This window comes from Quercus lobata, chromosome 12 (genome assembly GCF_001633185.2).
Source record: "Quercus lobata isolate SW786 chromosome 12, ValleyOak3.0 Primary Assembly, whole genome shotgun sequence".
In the NCBI taxonomy this organism is placed as follows: Eukaryota; Viridiplantae; Streptophyta; class Magnoliopsida; order Fagales; family Fagaceae; genus Quercus; species Quercus lobata.
Window position 1 is genome coordinate 2843177 of NC_044915.1, and position 22609 is coordinate 2865785.

At 31.9% G+C, this 22609-nt stretch overlaps 1 protein-coding gene and 1 pseudogene across 1 annotated transcript; both read right to left on the bottom strand.

Annotated features, from left to right (window-relative positions):
- Nucleotides 1-1941: 1941 nt before the first annotated feature.
- Nucleotides 1942-8619, bottom strand: LOC115971674 (annotated as a pseudogene).
- A 10668-nt stretch (nt 8620-19287) lies between these two features.
- Nucleotides 19288-21102, bottom strand: LOC115970868 (AAA-ATPase ASD, mitochondrial-like). The gene has a single exon (XM_031090487.1). The coding sequence runs from the start codon at nt 20994-20996 to the stop codon at nt 19446-19448; it is 1551 nt and encodes a 516-aa protein (XP_030946347.1). The 5' UTR covers nt 20997-21102; the 3' UTR covers nt 19288-19445.
- Between the last annotated feature and the right edge of the window lie 1507 nt (nt 21103-22609).

Genomic DNA, 22609 nt, shown 5'->3' on the forward strand with positions numbered 1-22609 from the left:
TTATCAATTATGTAGCAGATTAATTAATTTATGTCAATTATCCAATTATGTGATCACGGTTTTCAAAATTTAAATAACACAAACTAGCAAGTCACCATAACATAAAAATAGTAAATATATGGTAATAAATATAGTGATTTGGTGACAAAATGAAAAATCGATGGAGAACACCTCAAAGAATAAACCACTACGGGGAACCCTTATCCCAACAAGGAAATTCACTATTAGAAATTTAGAAGAAAAGTTACAAACTAGTTTAAACCCTTGGAACTAAGACACTATTATATAGATAACTTATTGATGTGAACCCACACTAGCTTTAGATCTTCTGAACTCTTTGTTCATGAATCCATCTCTTGAGCTGTGTTTGTGATCATGATTAGACCTAATAATCCATTCCAAAGATTATGTTGAAGATATATTTTTTTTCTCTATAGCAATGTATTGGGATTAATGATTTTGTGGCTTCAATTCTTCATCAACAAAACAATGCAATTGTGAATATGGAATTTTGAACTTATGGATTGATCAAACAAACGCTCTATTTGTTTCAATGGAAAACCTTGTGTAAAGATAGTTTTTTGCGTTTTCCAGTATTTGTAAACATAAAAAAAGATGAGTAAAAGGAAAACTATATTTGGTTAATATAAAATGTATGACTTATTTTTAGATATTGTTTTCTATTAATTTTTTTTGGGAAACAACTCTATCTCATAGCAAGCTAAATAAGAGAAGTTAGAAGGTTGTTTTTTAACTCATTTAAATTTGCTATCAAACATTGAAAAATGAGATAGTTTTATAGAAAATGTTTCATGGAAAATGACTCATTTTCTAGAAAACATCATTGCTAAAACAAATAGAACGTAAGGTCTATATTTTCTCCATATTTGATGCATGGAAATAATCTCTAAAACCTCTTAATGAATTCGTGAAATAATGTATTTTATATGCGTACAGGCAGGGAAAAGAAAATAATAGGTAACAATCGGTTAATAAAAACATGTTACTTTCTAGTTTCACAATTTTAAAACAATCATGTTGCCATTGAACATCTATTAAAAATCATCTTTCAAGTGATCGAGTCGTGATCAAAAGTCTGTTGAAATACGAAGTTTGAATGTTCGAAGGGTTGTCAAATTCTAGAATTCAATTGCGTGGCTCATATTAATAGTATATTAACCTTCCATAGCAATAAGAAAACCTTTATTGGAGAAAATTATTACTTTATTACCTTTCATAGCAACAAGGGTTTACCACATTTTCCCCTGACAAGTTCACTTTACCTTCCTTATCTCGACCAAATCGGCCATTTACCACTTTTCGTGGAAATTATTAGCAATATATCATTGTTTGCAAAATAAGTAGGAAAATACCATTTGTTGAAACTCAAGTTCATGAAACTCGAGTTTGTTGTGTAAATTGAGTTTTAAACACTCGAGTTTCATAAAAAAACTTGTGTTGACATGCATTTTTTTATTGAAAAAATGCCACATGGAACCCGAGTTTGGTAAACTCGAGTTCCATGCAACACAATACTTGAGCTTAGCAAGTTCGGGTTCTTTGTAAATAAAACTTGAGCGTAATGCTCTTGTTTTTCTTCTATGGTACTCGAGCTTACCAAGCTCGAGTTACTTGTAATATGGAATTCGAGTTTGGCAAGCTCGAGTTCCTTATACTTTTTTTTTCCCATAATCAACAAATAAACATAAACATAAAAATAAGTAATTTTTTTCATTTGAATGCACAAACATATGTTTTTATTTATTTAAATAGAAGCATTGTAAAATATAGAAATTTTGATTTCAAAATATTAATTTTTAGGCCGCTCATACCCCTTGTTCATTCATTTTTAACACACTCATCAATTTCTAACTTCTCGGAAGCGTTATGGTCAAATTGGTTAAAATATTGGGGGTTACAACGGTGATACGTTGTTACACATTAATGATTAATATGATTTTTTGATACCATCAAACGAGCTTCTTAGGCCTTATGAGATATCTTAAATGCCTTCTGCAATGTTTCAAACTATTGCTCTATAAGACCCTCCAAGTCACTCTCATCTTCTACATTACCAGTGAATTCTAATAGAGTTAAATACAAAGCACATTGGACTGTGACAAGATCCTCAACGTAAAGCATATTAGAGTCATTTGGTGGCTTCCTCCTTTTAGGCCGAAGATCTTTAAGGTTATACTCATGTTTTTCCTTAGAATCATACCGAATCCCTTCCAGTCTCCTGTTGTTCAAATGCTTCAAGATGCCAAGGTTGAAAATTTTACAAGCTGCAGTTTGGGTAGCCTGTGTTGGTTGAAGGTCATCAAGAGGATTAAACCAACACAACTTCAGGCATAAAACTTTTAGGCCTCAACCAACATTACTTAAGCTGATCCAGTTAGTTTGTTGTAACCAAATCAACTCCGATTGAGTAGGGATATGGCTTCTCCTAATAGTGGTTAGAGAGAGGTGGCACTTATTTTTGTTTGCAAGAGCTAGCTTCAGTCCTGTCTCAATATCAGGGATACTTGGAACCAATACACCTGGAGTGTGTGGGACATATATGCTAGGTTGATGCGCAATCTTGTATCCAGCAATATTTTGAGTAACTGCGGGCAATGGGCTGACTCTAGCTCACTTCATCTTCTCCTGCACAGGAAACTAAGACGATGCAATTTGATGGATCGAATTAATTAAAGTCGACTTGCCAACATTAGGAACACCAACCACCAAAAAGAGTAGAGTAGGTTCCCTTGAAATCACTTCCCTTAGCTTGAACTCAACAAGCTCAAGAAGCAGCTTTTGCCATCTGTGGTACACTCCTGTGATGTTTTGCCTCTTCCATTGATCCAAATCAAAGATATTCATCCCATATGCCCATCCACATGCATGAGGGTCAAAATTCTTTGAGATAAAAGGATTTGAGAAGTTCAGATACTGATCAAAATGATGGAAGCTCTCTCCACAAGTCTCAACAACACCATTAACAAAAATCAAGGACTTGCCAAGTTCATTGTTCAGCCACGGCCAATTGCACAAAGGACTAAATTTTTTAATAAAGAACAATTACAAACAGGAACTAGGATACACTGACAATATAGTGTACAAATAGGTATTCAACAATCTCCCCAAATTTAAAACAACTTCTAAATTTTTTTTCTCATTAATATTATTGTAGATAATAATATTACAGATCTGCTATACAAAATTCAGATAAAAACAATTTGATACATGTAACTACAAGTCTCATTAGAGCACAATTTGTAAGTTACAAGCTAATAATTTTCTATTGAGGTGTTTTTATTTTATATTTTCGGTGTGCCCATGGCTAAAAATGGAGTGAGATTTTTCTTTTACATGTTGTTCTAATTTCTCATTGTAACCACCAATATTTTAACCAATTTGACCATAATGCTTCTGAGAAGTTAGAAATTGATGAGTGTGTTAAAAATGAATGAACAAGGGATATGAGTGGCCTAAAAATTAAAATTTTGAAATTAAAATTTCTTTATTTTACAATACTTCTATTTAAATAAATAAAAACATATGTTTGTGTGTTCAAATGAAAAAAATTACTTATTTTTATGTTTATGTATATTTTTTGATTATGGGAAAAAAAAGTATAAGGAACTCGAGCTTACCAAACTCGAGTTCCATATTACAAGGAACTCGAGCTTGGTAAGATCGATTACCATAGAAGAAAAAAAGAAAAAAGAAAAAAGAGCATTATGCTCGAGTTTTGTATTTACAAAGAACTCGATCTTGGTAAGCTCGAGTATTGTGTTGCATTGAACTCGAGTTTACCAAGCTCGAGTTCCATGTGGCATTTTTTCAATAAAAAAATCCACGTTAGCACAAGTTTTTTTATGAAACTCGAGTGTTTAAAACTTGATTTACATAGAAAACTCGAATTTCATTAATTCGAGTTTCAAAAAAGTGGTATATTGCTACTTATTTTGTAAACAGTGGTATGTTGCTAATAATTTCCGCAAAAAGTGGTGAATGGCCAATTTGGCCTCCTTATTATCTCAATATCAATCTCTACAATTTTCTTTCTCTAATTTTAACATGGTATTAGAGCCACTTTCTTGTCGATTTTAATAGCTTTCTAGATTGACCCTACATTGTCTTCTATCATCGCTTTCAATCCCTTCCACCACAAATTAATGGGGTTTCCTAATAAAAAAAATCCACCAAACAACTGTGAACAACTATTCGCTCAAACATTCAAGTCTTCTCATCATTGGAACTATATATATTCTGTTAAACCAAAGGCCACCACACCTTGGCCAAAACTCATTATCGTACGTAGTTGTCACTCACCAAGAATAACCATGCTCACAACTCCACGGCTCCTCCACTGCCAAGCTGCACCACTCAGCCCAACCACCATCTCTCTATAAACTGCAGATCTATCTCAGTATCACTACAATGCCTCTTGCACTCCACGCCCCCCTTCGAAGATTCTCACGTGCCCATGAGCCTACATGCATCTCACGAGTTGTCCAGCTCTCTAGTCACACACCTCCATGCGTGGTTCAAGTTCAACCTTCCATGACATCATGATTCATGACGCCACGTCTCACACTACAATCATGCTACACTAACCAACTTTTCCACAACTTTACTACGTGCTGACTCATTCAATCTTCAGAGCATAATATATATAATATATATATATATATATATATATAGAGAGAGAGAGAGAGAGAGAGAGAGAGAGAGAGAAAAGCTGCACCCTTGGTCCATTTAATTGAAGTCAGGCTAAACCCATGCAAATGGGTAGAGTTGTAGTACCTTTCAAAATGGTGGTTCGACTTATATCTTCACTCTAGATGAAGTGTCTTACATAGAATCATCACTTATTTTATTATAAAGAAAAGTAACAAAACCATAAACATTTCTTTATTGATTTAAAAATGAGTATACATTGTCCTAGGAAGTTACATGGTAATGGTTCTAGATAGAATTTGAGATAAAAGTACATGACAACATCCTTACCATTTTCCATCTTTTTAAGCAAACAGATGTGAGGGAAAACTAAATTTTTTTCTATCTCATGACTTTTCCATTCTCCCAACCAAACGAAGCCTAAGCAAAGGTATTGTTTGGATATCTTTTTTCTCTCTTAGATTTTGAAGTACAAGAGAAATGAGATCAGTTAATTTATAGAGAAGCATAAATTGAAATTACCAAGTTCTCCTTTCCATTCATAATGCTTGAAAACAACTCAGTCTCCAAGTCCAAGTGGGACTTCAATTCCATGTAGTGAGACCAACATGGTTAGATGAAGTAGGACCAAGAATGAGACGTGTGATGCTAGGGTTGCTTCGTTTTGTTATTTAAGGTAAATGTAGTAGAGCGCTCTAATTTCTTTTTTGGCTGAAACAATGTTAGTAATTTCTTGTTGCTATGATGTGGCACAAAGTGATTAGTAAGTTTTGTGTCAATTGACACCGCACCAAACTTTTATTTATTTATATAATTTGATTTTTTTTCAGAAATAATTTGATAGTTACATTGTTTAGGGAAAAAGGATTCAAACTCTAATTCTCCTAATTGATTATAGCATATTATGTCACTGCGCTATAGGGCATCTGGCCACTTGGCAAAACTTTGATTATCACTTTCTTACCAAAATTGCAATGAATGGCCACTTTGTTGTTGTGGTTGTTGTTGTTACTTTAGAATTATTAGTTTCTATATTTCAGTGGGTACAATAATGTTTCTAGGGCTCTTAGGGTTCAATTAGGTAATTTTAAATATAGGCTTATTTAGAATGAGGGGTTATGAATTATCATTTTTGGCATATGATATTCGGCTGATAGCATAAGATTGTGAGATTTTTGGATTTAGTCTGGATTTGCTCAAATACAAACTTTAAGGTACAGTTAATTTTTTGTCAAAAAAAGTACAATTAATTTGACAAAATCTACCATTTTTTCCCTTTCTATTTTTGGACATTATTGCCACCTTTCAACAGATTTCATTTGCTTCTTTTCTTGGCGTCCAAGTGTTTGACATGCACTTGCTTCTTGTCTTTGCCAACTTTCAACAGATTTCATTTGCTTCTTTTCTTGGTGTCCCAAGTGTTCAACATGCACTTGCATCTTGTCTTGGTGCCCAAGTGTTCAGCATGCACATATATCTTATTTAAGAGTTAATTGTTTTAACTTAAAATCTCAAATTATTTTTAAATAAAATAAATTCATACAAATAGACTCTAATAAGTAATGAGACATGATTCCTAGGGGCAGAAAGATGAGTGCGATGTTTCAATATTAAAATTTCCATTAAATTCAACTCTGATATAAGTAGGATTCAATTGGGTTGATAATGCCAAGAGTGTTTTAGCTCAAGTGGCATCTCCTGATGTTTCTAATATAGATATCTAGAGTTAAATCCTCCTCTCCTATTGTTGTATCTATTTCCTATCAAAAAATGAGTGAATAATAGATTTTGGGTGAGACCAATATTGGTTAAGGGTTTTAAAGTTACTATATATATTTACAAACATACCTTTAATACTCTCTCTCTCTCTCTCTCTCTCTCTCATAATGTTAAGTGAATCTCATAATATCAACCTCAACAGCTACTAGTACAAAAGATTTGAATTGCATCTCACGAAATGAAAGTTCTAAGTTTTACTCTCTCTCAAGGTTACTCTTTTTTAATGATAAGACATGCATCGAATAAACCGCATATTTTTTTCACTCCCTTTTCACAAGCAATTAATCATTTGGCTCCCACCACAGTACAAAGTGAGATGGAAGTGAAAAACTTCCATGCAGGTTTTTGGTGCCTATGACATTTTCGTTTTTTTTTTTTTTTTTTTTTTTTTGAGCGCTAGAGTCACCTAACAAAACATCCAAAATTTTCACATCCACTTGTTGGGAAATTTAACAGATTAAATCCGATTATGCCAATTTAATCACTCTGAATTTAATCATTGAAAAAAAAATATAAGCATATATGGCATAAGGCGTCACCAATTGCAATTCATACAACTATAGATAAGAGACAATGATATCATGACAAACTGAAAAACCTAATTATGAAAACTATCTAAGGGAAAACCCACAATGGAGGAAACCTTCCCCAAAAAGTAACTACAACTGAGAGAGGTTTTTACAATATAGCATCAAACCTTTACCTATACTCTATAAAACCAGTAGATTAACTTATTATAGAAATCTTCTATAACTTCAAATCCTCTAAAGTCTTTAATTGTCTGAATGCTTCACGGATGACATGCCTACATTCATAACCGAAATCTCTAATTAAGGCCAAGAACATCTTGAAGATTTGTTCCATAACATTAAAACTAGGATGATGGTTCTATGACTTCAACTTCTGATCTAACCAACGAGATACAACTCAACGAATATGTCTTCAGAACTCACGGATACACTAGATAGTAGTATATGCTAAAAGAGAAGGAAATCAAGAATGCCCGTATCGATAGCGTTGGGAAAACTCAAAAAAAATGCTGAACAGAAGGTGACTTTGCCATATTTGTTGAGATACCTAGCTAGCCATTACAATGAGTGCAACAAAGCATGCAGCTAAGCACTCCTTCCATGTCACAAATCTGTCACCAGGAGGACACAGAGTCCTAGAATGGTAGCAATGATGATTTTTGGTGGTGTGGAGTCCCTTGAAAACTATTGTGCCTACTTTTGCCATCAAAAGATGAAACATATTCAGCGTGTTGGTGGCAAAAGAAAACCTCCCAAATCTTCTTGGATGGCTAAAGAGAAAAACAAGATCGAATCTATTGAATGTTACATATGGAGGAGAACAGTTTTCAATATAGCAACTGATGCCATTAGGAAGAAGATATATTGAATGTGGTTGTGTAATATCATATATTAAGACTAGTCTATGTGGGAAGGTGGTTGTGTGTCAAGGAATTAATGGTACTATTTAAAACAAATAGGGGATTTAAGTGTGGGTTTGGGATCACTTAAAAAGTTAGTTTTTTCAACTTATTTTTGCTAATATTTATAGGTCTTGTTGTATTTTTTAATACTATTCATTGATCCCACTGTATTATTTTAATTATCTTTCAGCAAAATTTTTTCAATTTCAGTAAAATAAACTATTCTCAAACAGATACGAAGAGGAAGAAAATTCATCGTTTTGTCTAATGTGAAGTCCTCAATGTATGTATAATCACACATAAATATATATTAACTTTCTATGGAAATATATATTAATTTATGCTTTGCGGCATATATTAATATATATTAAGTTTCTATAGATATATTGAGAAAATCCTTACAAAATAAAATTCCAAATTTATTAGAAACTATAGTAGCAACAAGAAAAAAGAAATTTTTCATGGAGGTTCACATATTGAAAACATATCCTCGTGGCGCTCACAAAACAGTGATCCATCAAACTAGCTTCCTGCCCGAACAAAGTTACCAATTGCAGGTCAATGTGCAAGAGAACTCACCTCATCCTCTTGCCAGTATCTCTGTTCAAGTTCATACCATATTGACCGCGAGACTCCTTCAACCGAAGGTGCACTTTTACACGTATCACAGGACTTTGTCTGACAAGTAAGAAACTGTTTAAGCCGTGACCCCTTTTCAATGATTGACTGAACAGGTTCATGGTATAGTGTGAAGGAGGTTTCAGAGCCTTTTTCAAATTGTATAAAGAAGCAGTGAGAGATATTCAACACCTCCAATTTTTCCGAGTTGTCCAATATATGGATCAAAGCTTCGTTGTGCACTGTTTTGCATCGGAGACTTAACACCTTAAGCTTTCGAAAATTTTTAGTAAGGGCACAAGCTAAGTTTAGGTCAAACTGGAAATCAATTTTAAGTTCAAACAAGTTTTTGCAGTATGTACCAATCACCTCCATGTGTTTCATACGACTACAAAACCAAGGAATAGTCAAAGATTCAAGTCCTTCCCACATTTTGAAAGCCTCTTTAGTTCCACCGATTGTTATTTGATGCCAGGTAGCAGGTAGAACGAGTCGTTTTAGGTTACGGGTCCTGCATATAATAGTGTCTCAATTTTAGTATATATATAGTGTTCGTTTGGTAACAATTTATTTAAGTGAAATTAAACTTATTTTGATAAAAATACTGTAAATAAAACTAAAAACTAGTTAAAATATTATAGTGGGAACTATGAATAGTTTCAAAAAGTACAATGAGATTTATAAATAGTACCAAATATAAGTTGAATAATAACAAAAATAAATTAAATAGTAAAAAAAAAAACTATCTTTTTCCGTCAATATCAAACATAACCATAATAGATTCTTTATTTTGATTTGAATATACTAGTAAATTAGGGAATAAAAACTTGGTACCTTTTGGCTATAAAGACCAAATGCTCATCTCTTATGCATTCAAAGAAGTTGAAAATCAAGAAAGTCACATTTCCGTGACTGAGATTTAAAGACCTCTTCAAAACTGACATTAGTATCGTAGCTGGAAGGCGGTTAGACCAAGGATATGGTTTTGGGGGATTACAAACGAAGCTAGGCTTCAACATACGTAAGTCAAGTTTCTTCCACAAGACAGGCTCACAACAAGCTGAGCGCCATGAGCTGCACACTTGAGAAACGCTAGTAATCAAATCCATAACGTTAAGAGTCATGAATATCTTAACAAGTATATCATTGTCCATGTTGTTCCAGCTGTGATCACTTGAGCCTTCATTCCTCATTTGTTCAAAATAGATTTTCCCTTCAACGTGAGTAAATTAAAACATAGTAAGCAACAAATCTATCTCAAGGATATATGTTTTTTAGGTCCAATTTCTACTTGTGTAAACTAAAAGTGCATTCAAGATTGGAATTTTAAGGTCATTTTTCTCACTTTCTTTCCTCTTTTGCATAAGTTGAAACTACTCATTACATTATCGATATAAAGACATTTAAACCACACAAATCATTGTAACACTTGATCAAATTATGAAGAGATAAAAGATCACTATCCTACGGTCATTACTTATTACAAAAGTTTCAAATCCACTTAAGCAAACTAGCCAGGTAACAAATTTGCATACATTTGCAATTACAAACCAAAAGGATATCATGAAATGATTAGGTGACTTATGAAAGATTTTCTCAACCAAAAAAAAAAAAAAAAAAAGGCTACTTATGCTAGAAAAAGAACCCGTTCTTAGAAAATTTAAAATTCCCTTGAAAATTTTGAGATCTCAATAAAATATTAAGGTCATTGCAAAAATAACATGAGAACAAGAATATTAGAATATAATGCCACGTATAAGCAATTGCATAATTTTTTAGAGATTACCCTAAAATCTTTGAGAAAGTTTTATATAGACACATCAGAAGAGTTGGATTTCGTTAACAATAAATAGCGTCCGTACAAGTCTAGAGATTAATTAAATACTCAAGATTCTCTAGACAACTCGTTACTAGAAAACTAACTACCATATAAATTACAAATTGTCATATGAATGTCAAACGGTAAAGATTCGTTTTACACTATACACTTTATCATTTTATGTACTATATCTACTTAATCGTAACCGTTCATCAAATTATCTTATATATTTAATGAAGCAATATCCTATGAACATGTAAAAAAACAAATGTGTATGGTAGAATTATCCTAAATTATTAAAAGATTTGCCTAAAATTTTCAATGTTAACGCTTTCCTTTAGTTGTTCAAAAAATATCTTTACAATAATATTTCAAGGATGTAATAAAAAAAAAAAAAAAAAAACTTTTCAACGATATTTCAAGGATACAATAAAAAAAAGCCTTCATATTTCAAAATCAATGAAATCTACAAATATGGATGAGATCTCCTATAAAAATCATAAAGATTGATGGGAGTCACTCATATTTAAGAAGTAAATTAAGATGTTTCAGTAGTATATTTTATTGTTTCAGTTTGGACATTAAGGGGGGAAAAAGTGCTTACGGAAATTTCAGTTTGGACATTAAGGGCGGAAAAAGTTTAAACTTTTACACATAACAACTAATGATATTCTTAGAATCAAAGGAAATGTCTCAAACAACTTGAATTTACTGACTTTTTCATAGTTTGATTAAAAAAGAACTCGTCTTTGATTTTCGATCCTCACAAATTTTAATTTCTTGACGGACTATTTTATGATTTTACGAGATATCATGATTCCTTTTGCTTAACATGTAACGCAAATTCTAATTTTTTTTTTAATTTAATTTTATTTGGATTTCCTGTTGATTCTTAGTGAAAAAACTTCACCATAAATTATCACACACCAAAAAATAATATAAGGGAATCTTTTAGGAAAAATGAACGAGGGAGGGAGAGAACTTTAGATTATAATCAAGTCTCTTAAACGCAATATTCACCAAAAAAAAAAAAAAATCCTTTTAGCCTCTTCATTAACCCAATTAAAGACTTCAAAAACATAAATAAGTAGAATATAAATGTATTGCTCACGAAGATGGAAAATCAAACCCCTCATATGTTACCTAAGGCATTACAAATGGGGTTATTGTCATATTTTGATAATTTTGCAAACTTATTTTCCTTTCCAGACACCATACATTTAGACACTTCAAGCTTGAACTCTCATAGTCATGAAAACAAAAGCACGCAAACTACTTCAGATTAAGATAAGAAAATAATTTGATGGATTATTTTCTTGTCATTAAACTTTGAGCTATTTTATAGTGACATTGACGTCAATACTTTTCATAACATGCAAGAAGAGGAGATTTGTCTAGTTTGAGAAAATCCTAACACACAATCACATTAGAAAATGAAGGAAACAAAAGAAGAAAAAAATGGTATCTTTGTGAAGCAATTGGCTTACCTTTAATTGAAGGTGCTGTTTGGATCTCTTCTTTATCTCTTAATTTTTTAGACAGAGAGAAATCAGACAGGTTAGATTTATACAGATGCAAGCCTTGAAATTACCAAATTTTCCTTTGCATTTGTAACGTAAGGTAGCAACGCATGCTTTTACTTAGATTTCACCTCAATGCAGTGAGATTAGTGTAGTGACATGAAGTGAGACCAATGAGAATGAGACATGTAAGACATTGGGGGCTAGTTTTGTCATTTAAAGGAAGTTTTGTAGGGTAATTTACTGCATGGATCATGCCTTATAAGGTAACACAAACGTGGCACAAAGAGATTAACCAATGTTGATGTGTCAATTATTTCACCCGTCTAAACTAGGTTATTACTTTCTTACCATAATTGTAATGAATGACCAACCTCAAATTTTTAAGTTTCTTCACTTACAAAAACAACAAATTCAAATTTATTTTTCTTTATAAAGCATTGGAAATTGAGATATGTAATGTGAACATGAATTTAATATCATAACAATAAGTTTAGTAAGTTTAATGGTACATAAAATTCATGATTATTACATGATATGTCCCATTATGATTGATGTTAATAAAAGTGTTGTCAGTAGTTTAAATTGATTTCATTCTAATTACAATTTATCATGTTAGCAATTATTTAATAAGAAAAGTGATAATTTTTGTGTAGATTTGAATGGTCAAAATAACAATAAAATCAACATATTAAATTCAATAAAAATGTCGTGTAAGAGTTTATATTCACACCTTTCAATCAAACACTGCGACCTCAAAATTTTTTTTCCTAAAATAAGAATGGAAAGTAATACACCCAATTACAATCCCGTTAATAGCCAATAATTTGTAGATTAAAAAAAAGTCAAAAAAAAGTCTAGTCGCAATTAAGCCATTATCAATTATTACCAGAAGAGAAATGCAAGGGACAAATCTTTGTGACAACTTGAAAAAGCTATTAGAGACAACAAATCAAATAATAATGGATTGAAGAGGCTTTGATCCGTAATTGAGATCGAACACAACCCAAGTTGGGCCTCTTTGATCCATTATTATTATTTGCATTCTGAAATTGAAAACTTTGCTTTGCACCAAATAGTTCCAAATATTTATGAAATTTCTATTCAAATTTGTCCAATTTTAGTTTTCCCAACCCTCTCTATATCAGCTTTCTCAAATTGAAGGTGATCCAATTAATCAAAATAAATCCTGACCGTTCAATTTATAGGGTACTCTAGTGTATACTCCCCATTTGCCTGAGCAAGATTAATTACCAGTTTCATCATATTATGTTTTTTCAGAACACTGTGACTACTATCCTAAGTTACGGTGCTGAAAATGATCAGCAATTCCGTGGTTTAGTATGAACTTAAGAAAAGGATTTTGTCAGTATAATGTTGTCTGAGAAAGTTGTTTCTTTTTTTCTTTTTTTTCCTTTTTCAAAAACAAAAACATGTTTGAATTTAAATCCTTTAATTCTAACTTTTTTTTTCTTAAAAAAAAAATCTCAGAGTTTTTACCTAGATTTGTGACGCAAATCATTTATTTGATTTAAGTTGTTTACATGGGTTTCTCTAAGACCATTGAAATAAATTTTGAATGTCACATGTTGCACATATATCTAAAAATTAGAGAAAATTGAAGGATTTTTTAATTTATTTTTATATAAGATAAAAATTCTACTCTAATCTTAACATCTAACCGTATCTTTAAAGAAAATATCAATACTACATATAAAAATGGAAGATTTAAAATTTGATTACACTCTTCTCCCATTGTGTCACAAAAGATTATACCATTACCTCTTTTTCCTTTTTTCTTTTTTTTTTTTCTTTTTTTTTTTTTTTTTTTTTTTTTTTTTTTTTCTTTTTTATAATTCATTCTTACTTGATTATTTAGTATTTTCACAATTTTGGTTTCCTCTTTTAATATCTCCAATTAATTCCCTTTCCCCATTTAATTGTCTCTTCCTCTCTCTCCATCAAACCCATTAAATTGCCCCCTGCTATTAATTGTTTTTCCTTATTTGCATGCTCCTTCATTATTAATTGTGATTTATTAATGTTTGAGGTTTTTTTTTTTTTTTTTTGGTGGCTACTCAAAAATGCCAATACACCTCCTTGAACTTTTGGGTGGTGGCTATTATACTCTCTAAACTTTTATTTTAGCCAGTTTATTCCTTAAACTTTTTACAAGTGCCAAATAGAAGCATAAGTTAGACTGCCGTTTAAAGAGAAGTAAGTCACTCATGTGACACACGTGTAAATAAAAAATACCAAATTGCACTATTAGGAGAGAGAAACCGAGGGGAGAGAGAGGATCTCTTAACCAAGCTGTAGCATTACTGGAGTTCGAACTCCTGCTGCCAATCTAGGCTTTAAAGTCTGACCCTATCAATCATGGTCCTATTCCACTACTGGTTGAACTCATTGTTGATCTAAGCTTTTGTGTGTGTTTTTTCTCTTCCCTCTTTTCTTTCATTTTCTCAACATACAAACATAGCTTTGATTTCATATTTCTTTTATTTTCTCAACCAACAAGCAAGCCTTTGGTCTTAGCAAACAATCAAGTGTTTGATTAAACTTGATGATGAATTGGACAAAAAAAGGAAAAAAATATCACTATCTAATGGCTTTCTTAGTGACGTTTGTCTATATATTGACCAATAAGCAGGCCTTATTATGATTTCATTAGATTGGTTTTATTTGAGTTGGCTAATGAAACTTGTTCTTTTCTCAATACTTCAGTTTGTGTGTGTGTGTGTTTTTTTTTTTTCAATGCTTGAGTTGTTTCATCATAGATGACAATTTAATAGATGCCTCCATTTGGCAACTTTGTAAAGTTTCAACGAGTAAATTAGCTAAAATAAAAGTTCAAGGATGTAATGGCCATTACTCAAAAATTCAAGATATGTCTTGGTATTTTCCCTCCCTCTTTTAACACCATCAACTATCCTTCCCTCTTCCATTCATTCAATTCTTCCATCAAAAAAAAAAAAAAACTCTTCTTCTCTCCAAAAAAAATCATCCAATTCTTCTCATGTTCATTACCTCATTATTTCTACTCTTTCTTAATTATTCTTACACCTAGAAATTCAAAGGATATAGATTTCCACTCTTCTTTCTTTCTTTCTTTTTTTTTCTATTTTTTTTTCTATTACTAAATAAATAAATAAAGTATGCTCTTCCCATATTGTGCCATGTAGGATTTTACCATTAGCTTTCTCTCTCCTTTTTTTTTTTTTTTTTCATTCTTCTTTAATTATTCATGTTAACGGATTCTTTTAGGGTAATGATTAACAATTCATTTTAAGAAAGTTTTGATATTACTTTTTATGGGAAATAGAAAAAACTATTAAAACATTAATTTTTTTTAATTTTCTTTTCCTATAAAATTTTTCTTAAAATAGATTGTTAACTATTGCCCTAGGGCATCCATTAACATTTCCCTTTATTAATTCTTTTGCAATTTTTGGTTTCCCTCTTTTAATTTCTCCAATTAATTCCCCTTCACCATTTGTCTCTTCCTCTCTCTCCAACAAACCCATTCAATTTCCCTATGTCATTAATTGCTCATTCATTAATTTTTTCCTTTTACTAACCTTTTAGTTTTCCTAATTAATGTTTTTCTTTCCTCTTTTAATGCCTTCAAATGCACTCTTCTTCCCTCCATAAAAATCAATCAATTCTTCTCATGTTCCTCTTTATTTCCACTCTTTCTCTTTCCTTTCTTTACAAATTTGGTTGCAATTAATGATTACAACTTTACTCAATATCTTTATATTGGATGTGAATTTTTGATAAATCCATTGTTGAATTATATATATTTTTCTTATATCTTCCATACTTACAAAATTTTCTGAAGATTGAAGATTAATAGTTTTGTCATCAATTAAATGTTTAAATTTCAAGTTTAAGTTTTGTCATCAATTAAATGTTTAAATTTCAAGTTTTTTAGTCTAAAATTATGCATAAGAAATAAGTTCATGGATTGAATAGAAAATAACATCTGATTGACACGAAATTTTACATGTGTGTTAAAAACATAAAGAACATAGAATCCGGTGATTGGATTTTCAAAATATGTGTTTCTCAAAAAAAAAAAAAAAATTCAAAATATGTTGTAGTCATCTTAATTTTTAGCAAGAGTTATAACCAATGGTTACAACCAAGTTTTTAGTCAACTTGTCCATAGAGTAATAGGTTCAAACACAATTCCAATGGATGAAGATTCTTTTTCCCATATTCTATCTTTAGATGAACAAAATTTGGTTACAAACTTGGTTGTAACCTAAGCCTTAGGTCCGTCAATGGGCCGGGTTGGGCCGACCCAACCCATTTTAACTTGGCCCATGGGCGCAATGGGATGGGCATAACAAGCTATTGACCAATTTACAGGCTGAGCCGAAAGAAAAAACTCCAACCCATGTCCTTGGTCATGGGCAATGCCCATTTTGTATTTAGTGGGCTAGGATACTACGTTGGGCCTAGTGGGCTATCCATTAGCTTATGTTAGCATCTTATTTTATTATTTTTATAAGGAAATAATCAATTTTTTATGAGGGAAGAATAAATCTATTTTTTTAAAGGAAAGAATCAAATTTTTTAAAACTTATTTAATTTTTTACAGTCAAATCTATTTAATTTTTTTGTTTTGTTTATGGAAACATATTAATTTTTTTTTTATTAAGGATGTATTTGGATACCGCTTATTTTGTTAAAACTGAAAACTTATTACTGAAAGTACTGTAGATAAAAGTAAAAGTTAGTTGAAATAGTAGAGTAGGGCCCATGAATAGTACCAAAAAGTGCAATGAAGCCCATGAATAATAGTAAAAATAAACTGAATAGTAAAATAATTTTAATTTTTAATCGGTTCCCAAACGCATGCTAAGGCTTGAAATGGTTTTTTTAATCTTTTAATATAAAAAATGTGCAATGGTTTATTCAAACTTCAAAGTACTAGAAAAATTTATATTTAGTAGACTAAGTTTAATACAATCACTTTAAGTATCTTAGTAGTTTGGGGAGTTCTCTTAAAAAATTCATCTATAATACCTCAAGATCAATCCCTCATAAGGTCCATACTTCTTTTACATATTTTTATAATGAATTATAAGTTATCGGGCTGGGTAATAAGTTGGGGCGCTAATAGGCTATGCTAATGGGCTAGCCCATCTAGCGCCCATGGGCATAAAAACTAGCTTATGGCCTGACCAAATGGGCTAGTGGGCTACCCATGAGCCTCAACAATAACGGGCTGGGCCGCCTATTAGCCTGGTGGATCGTCAAGCTATTGGGTTAGGCAGTGGGCAATGTGCTATTTGACCTAAGACTACAAATTCAATTGATACATTTTTTATTGGATATGAATTTTGACAAATCTACCATTGGATTACATTTTTTCTTATATCTTTAACGTTTGCAAAATATCGAGAAGATCGACTATCAATAATTATGTCATCAGTCAAATGTTTAAATTTCAAGTTTTGTAGTTTAAAATAATGTATAAAATATAAATTTATGGATCACATAGTAAACAACATTTCATTGGTATGAAATTTAACATATATATTAAAAACATAAAGAATATGTAATCCAACTATTAAAGTTTTCTTTCTCCAAAAAAAAAAGGGTAGAATTTTAAAATATATAGCTATGTTAATTTTAATGGGATTTATAGCCTTAAACTACAACTAGGTTTGTAACCAAAATTTGTCCTTTTTTAGATTAGCATATATCATCTCTCTACTCCTATCTTACCTTATTTTTTGATTTGTTTTCATGCTTCTCAAGTCCATTTTCACGTACACCATCAGACCAATCACCCATTTAATGGGCCTCTATCACCATTTATTCCCCTCATATAACACTTATGTGTCTATCAAAGTCAACCCACCTGAGCATTTTGCCTAATCTATTTTCTATTCAATCGAATAAGAAATATTTCACTCACGGCAAAAATTAACAAGGAAGCTCTTTCTTTCTTCTAATCACCAACACTAGTAATAAAGTCCACATCTATAAAGGCTAACCAAGAGCTCATTATCCAAAAGGTTTTTGGTCTCAACTCAAGTGAGTGGGACATTATAGGAAGGATTGACCCTAATTTCGGCTGTAAAAAAAGAGGCTTATTCAACTTAGCAAGGAAAATAGAAAAACCCAGATGGGACTTCATCTAGTTTGACGACCCATTGCAAATTTATCATCCCATCTTCTAAAAGCCCAAAAATTCAATAAGACTGTACAAAAAATCCAATAAAAAACAAGACATGCACCACTTAGTTTTATCCTCTCCCGCTAAATCTCACTTACTCATATGCTCTTCTTCTAAGAAATACTTATTTTTTTTTAGAAGTAAGCACACATATAAGGAAGAGGGAAACTGGTTTTAATATGAAGGCACATCACAAATTCCAATCAAAAATCATGATAAATTCATATTGTTGGGACGCGGAAAGAAGGTCGTCTTTGAGAAAAATCCCAAACATCATAGACTTAAATAAAATTGTTTGATGGTTCTTAAGTCTGCAAGAATTGTGGTCTAACCTCGACAACCAAGAAGGAAATATCCAGTGTTCAATCTGAAGGAAATTATTCACTAACCCACTCTAATAATTATAAATTTATAATATGTTTTCTGGGCTTTGGGCTTGAAATTTGTGCGCAGGTAGCGGCAAAATTGGATCAAAAGCAGATTTTGTAGGAGTACTAGAATCAACTTCCCCTTATTCGAGGGCCCACCATCAGTTATCTATAATCTCTGTGACACATTTCTCAAGTACGACAAAGGGACTATACTTTAGTAAATATAGAATTTGTTTCTAACACAAAGACCAATTAAAGTTTGCATCTCCAAGTGACTTTTAGTCTTTTACACTTTCAATGGTTATCACTTGAATGATTACTTGGAAATTACATCCGCCATTATGACATGAACCTCGTGATTACTGTAACTTACAATGGCAAAAACAAAACTCAGAAGATAACTACAAATTAAAATGCAATCACAAACTTAGTATTTACAAAGCTTATTTCCAAAACAAAGACTAATTAACTAAGATGAAGTTTCTAAATATACTTTTAGACTTTTAATGACTGCCATTTAAATGGGAAATGATCATCGTCATTTTAAATGAAATTACTTCATTTTATGGTTAAAATTTTATTTCCTAAATCTATAGAGTGTCAATGTTATATAAAATTGGGAAATACTAACGAATGTCTTTAAAGTATTGGTTAATAATTTATTTAAAAAAAGTTTTTATGGGAAAAAAAAGTAATTAATATTTTGACATTTTTTTCATTTTCTATAAAAGTGGTATCAAAACTTTCCTAAATTGGATTGTTAACCAATGTCCTAAGAGCACTCGTTAAAGCATGACCCTATAAAATTTTAAATGAAGTGACACTGATTTTTTTTTAATAACAGAAAAACTATATTAATAACTAAAACAGGCAAAACAAAACACTAAATCAGCAAAGAGGCTGCCAATCATGTCTTCTTGATCAACATTACACAACAAGGGTTATTCCCAAAATCAAAAGATCTAAAAACTCTAAATACACATTTAGATTTATAACATCTAATATAAACCATAAAATTGATCCAATTTAAAATTTAAACCAATCAGCCTTTCACAACTTCAACACAATTCTCTTTCACTTCTTTGGCCAATGACTCATCAACTTTCACATCTTCTTGAGCAACCTGTTGCTTCTCTTTCTCTTCTTTCTCCACCTTTAACCGCATGTCTTCCTCAGCCTTTTTTCGTGCCTCCTCCTTAGCAGTCTCAAGAGCTTCAATCAAAGTTTTCAAACATGCATCAGCATCTTCAGTTAGAGACTTGGGCATCAAATTCTCTGCAACATCAGCAGGAGTAATATTGGTTTCCTCCAACAAATGGCCAATAGTCTCAAACAGTTGGTGTGAGTCAACATCCAAATAATTCTTGGCAAGCACCTTGAATGCTTGAAAGCTACAATAGGACAATTCTATGTGCTTGTCCATACGTCCCCTCCTGATGAGAGCTGGATCAAGCTTTTCCACATGATTAGTAGTAAAAATGATGAGCCTCTCTCCCCCAGTAGCTGACCAAATTCCATCTATAAAATTCAGCAACCCAGAGAGAGTGACCTTAGTACTATTGCTTTCTTCTTCTTCATCCTTGGCCATTTTACTAACAGGATCCTTCGGTTCTTCCTCCTCCACTTTCTCCTTCTTCTTCTTTCTCTGACCAGTAAGATCAATTGAGCAATCAATATCTTCAATCACAATGATAGACTTACTTGTTGTCTCGATCAAAAGCTTCCTCAGCTCCGTGTTGTCCTTGACCGTTGTCAGTTCAAGATCGTAGATATCATACTTCAAGAAATCTGCCATGGCAGCAATCATGCTAGACTTGCCAGTTCCAGGAGGACCATAAAGAAGATAGCCACGTTTCCAGGCCTTACCAATCTTCTTATAGTACTCTTTTCCCTGGCTGAACTTAGTAAGGTCATTCTTTATTTCTTCCTTTTTCTTTGACTCCATGGCCAAAGTATCAAAAGTTGATGGGTGCTCAAAAGCAACATGGCTCCATTTGCGTGCTTGGTATCCATGCCAATTCTGGCTTGGATTGTTAGTATACAGCTTCCTTTGTCGATTTCTCACCGTTATTTCCTTCCCTTCTTGAAGTACATGATGAATGTATGTTCTAGTAACAAATTCTCGTTTAGACTTGTGGAAAGTGAGCTTGTAATACCTCTTCCCATCCGATGCCTCCGGGTACCAAGAAAATGACTGTGTTCTTGGGGCGTGTTTCATTGAAGCCCACAGAAGCTTGACACCTTCAAATTCATCAGTAACCTCTTCGTTCTCAGCCATGCTCAGTATCACAGATTGACTACTGTCTTTGACAACTTCTGCTTTAAGATTTTTAGCTTTCATGGAGGACTTGTCACTGAGGTATGTTTGAATGGCAGCATAGGCTTCACTGCGCTTGAAATACTCGCCAGAAAATTCATGGAACGTGATGTGGATATTGGGGGACAAGAAGCCCACAAATTTCTGACCATATTTTAGGATAAAGTCACGAAGTTGTTGAGGGAAATATTGGTTAAACATGGCCCAAGCAAACATGATGCTCCCAATCACTGAGCCTAGTTGAGCCCACTTCTCCCCCATCATCATCGTCATCATTTTCCTTCTGCAAACTTTTGTAAATTGTTACAGAATCTTGCTCAAGAAGGAATAGTGCTGAGCTACGCTATATATAGAAACATTGTAGAGCTTAGTGTTATTTCTTTTGAACTATTCATTTCAGAATTATTGGAGTGATAAGAGATTGTGATGGGTTTAAAGTCATTTTTACGTGGATTCAATCATTCAACACTAGTTTACAAATATATATATATATATATATATATCAAAATTGTTACAAATTTTACTACAAATGGTCTACAATTGATATGATAATAAATGTGTGGTGGATTGCAACAACATATTAAATGAATGTTTAAACTATTTAAAATAAGATAAAATTAAATTAAAAAGGAAGTTGTATGAGACTCACCCGCAACACAAAACAAAAATGTTGTAAAAATGCTTTAAAATTTTGTTACATCCCTGCACTTTCTCTAATGAAACTTGTGAAATTATTTGGAATAATGCTACATTTACTAATATTTTATTACATAAATGTTACAAGATGATGTGTCAACTTTTAAATATAAAACCAAAAAGTAATTTAAACTTTAAATTATATTATTGATGTAACATACATCACATTTATCATGCATGATGTCGTGATATAAAATTTTAACAATAAATCTAGATACACAATAAATTTATTATTACTTTTATCTATCTATCTATGTATCTATATATATATATATATAATAGGTAAATCTGAGAGAAAATCTAATTGAAATTCAATTAAAGTCTAATTTTGTGTCATGTATCTTATCTAATCTAAGTTTTAAATTATTGTGTCAAGTGAGATAAATTAGTATAAAAATTGGATTTCAATTAGAGTTTAATCTTGCGCCACGTATCCCATCTAATCTAAGTTTTTTTTAAATTTTTATGCCAAATGAGTTAATTTAGTGTAGAAAACGAGGAATCCAATATAAATAAAGCATAAAACACCTAATCATATAATTAAAAACAATTCAAATTTATAAGTTATTTATTTAATATACCATAACTATGTACAGTTCATTACTAACTAGGTTATATATATAAATATTAAACCTTAGTTTATAGAATTGGATTCTATAAACCTTTGTTAGCTTTCTATACATATGGTGCAAAATTGGATTCTAATTTCAAATTCTAATTGAACTTTCTCTCCAATTACAATTTTATATATATATTGTAGGTACCAAGAATTTTTGCCTTTTGGTTTTGGCTTTTTTGGTTTGATTGCCTTGCCTTACCTTGCCTTGGCTTGAATTCTTAATCCCACATTGGAAAGATGACTTCCCTCTTTCTACCTTATATTTTGGTACTCTTTCTCATTGGTTCATGCCTTATAAGGTAGAAAGAGGGAAGTCATCTTTCCAATGTGGGATTAAGAATTCAAGCCAAGGCAAAGGCAAGGCAATCAAGCCAAATAACCAAAGCCAAAGCCAAGAATACTTGGTACCTACAATAAAAGGATCAAGCCAATGTGGTACTCTTTCTCATTGGTTCATGCCTTATAAAGTAGAAAGAGGGAAGTCATCTTTCCAATGTGGGATTAAGAATTCAAGTCAAGGCAAGGCAAGACAATCAAGCCAAAAAAGCCAAAGCCAAAAGGCAAAAATTCTTGG

Coding starts and splice junctions, on each gene's coding strand:
- LOC115970868 (XM_031090487.1), bottom strand. CDS start 20,996: ATGATGACGATGATGATGGGGGAGAAGTGGGCTCAACTAGGCTCAGTG.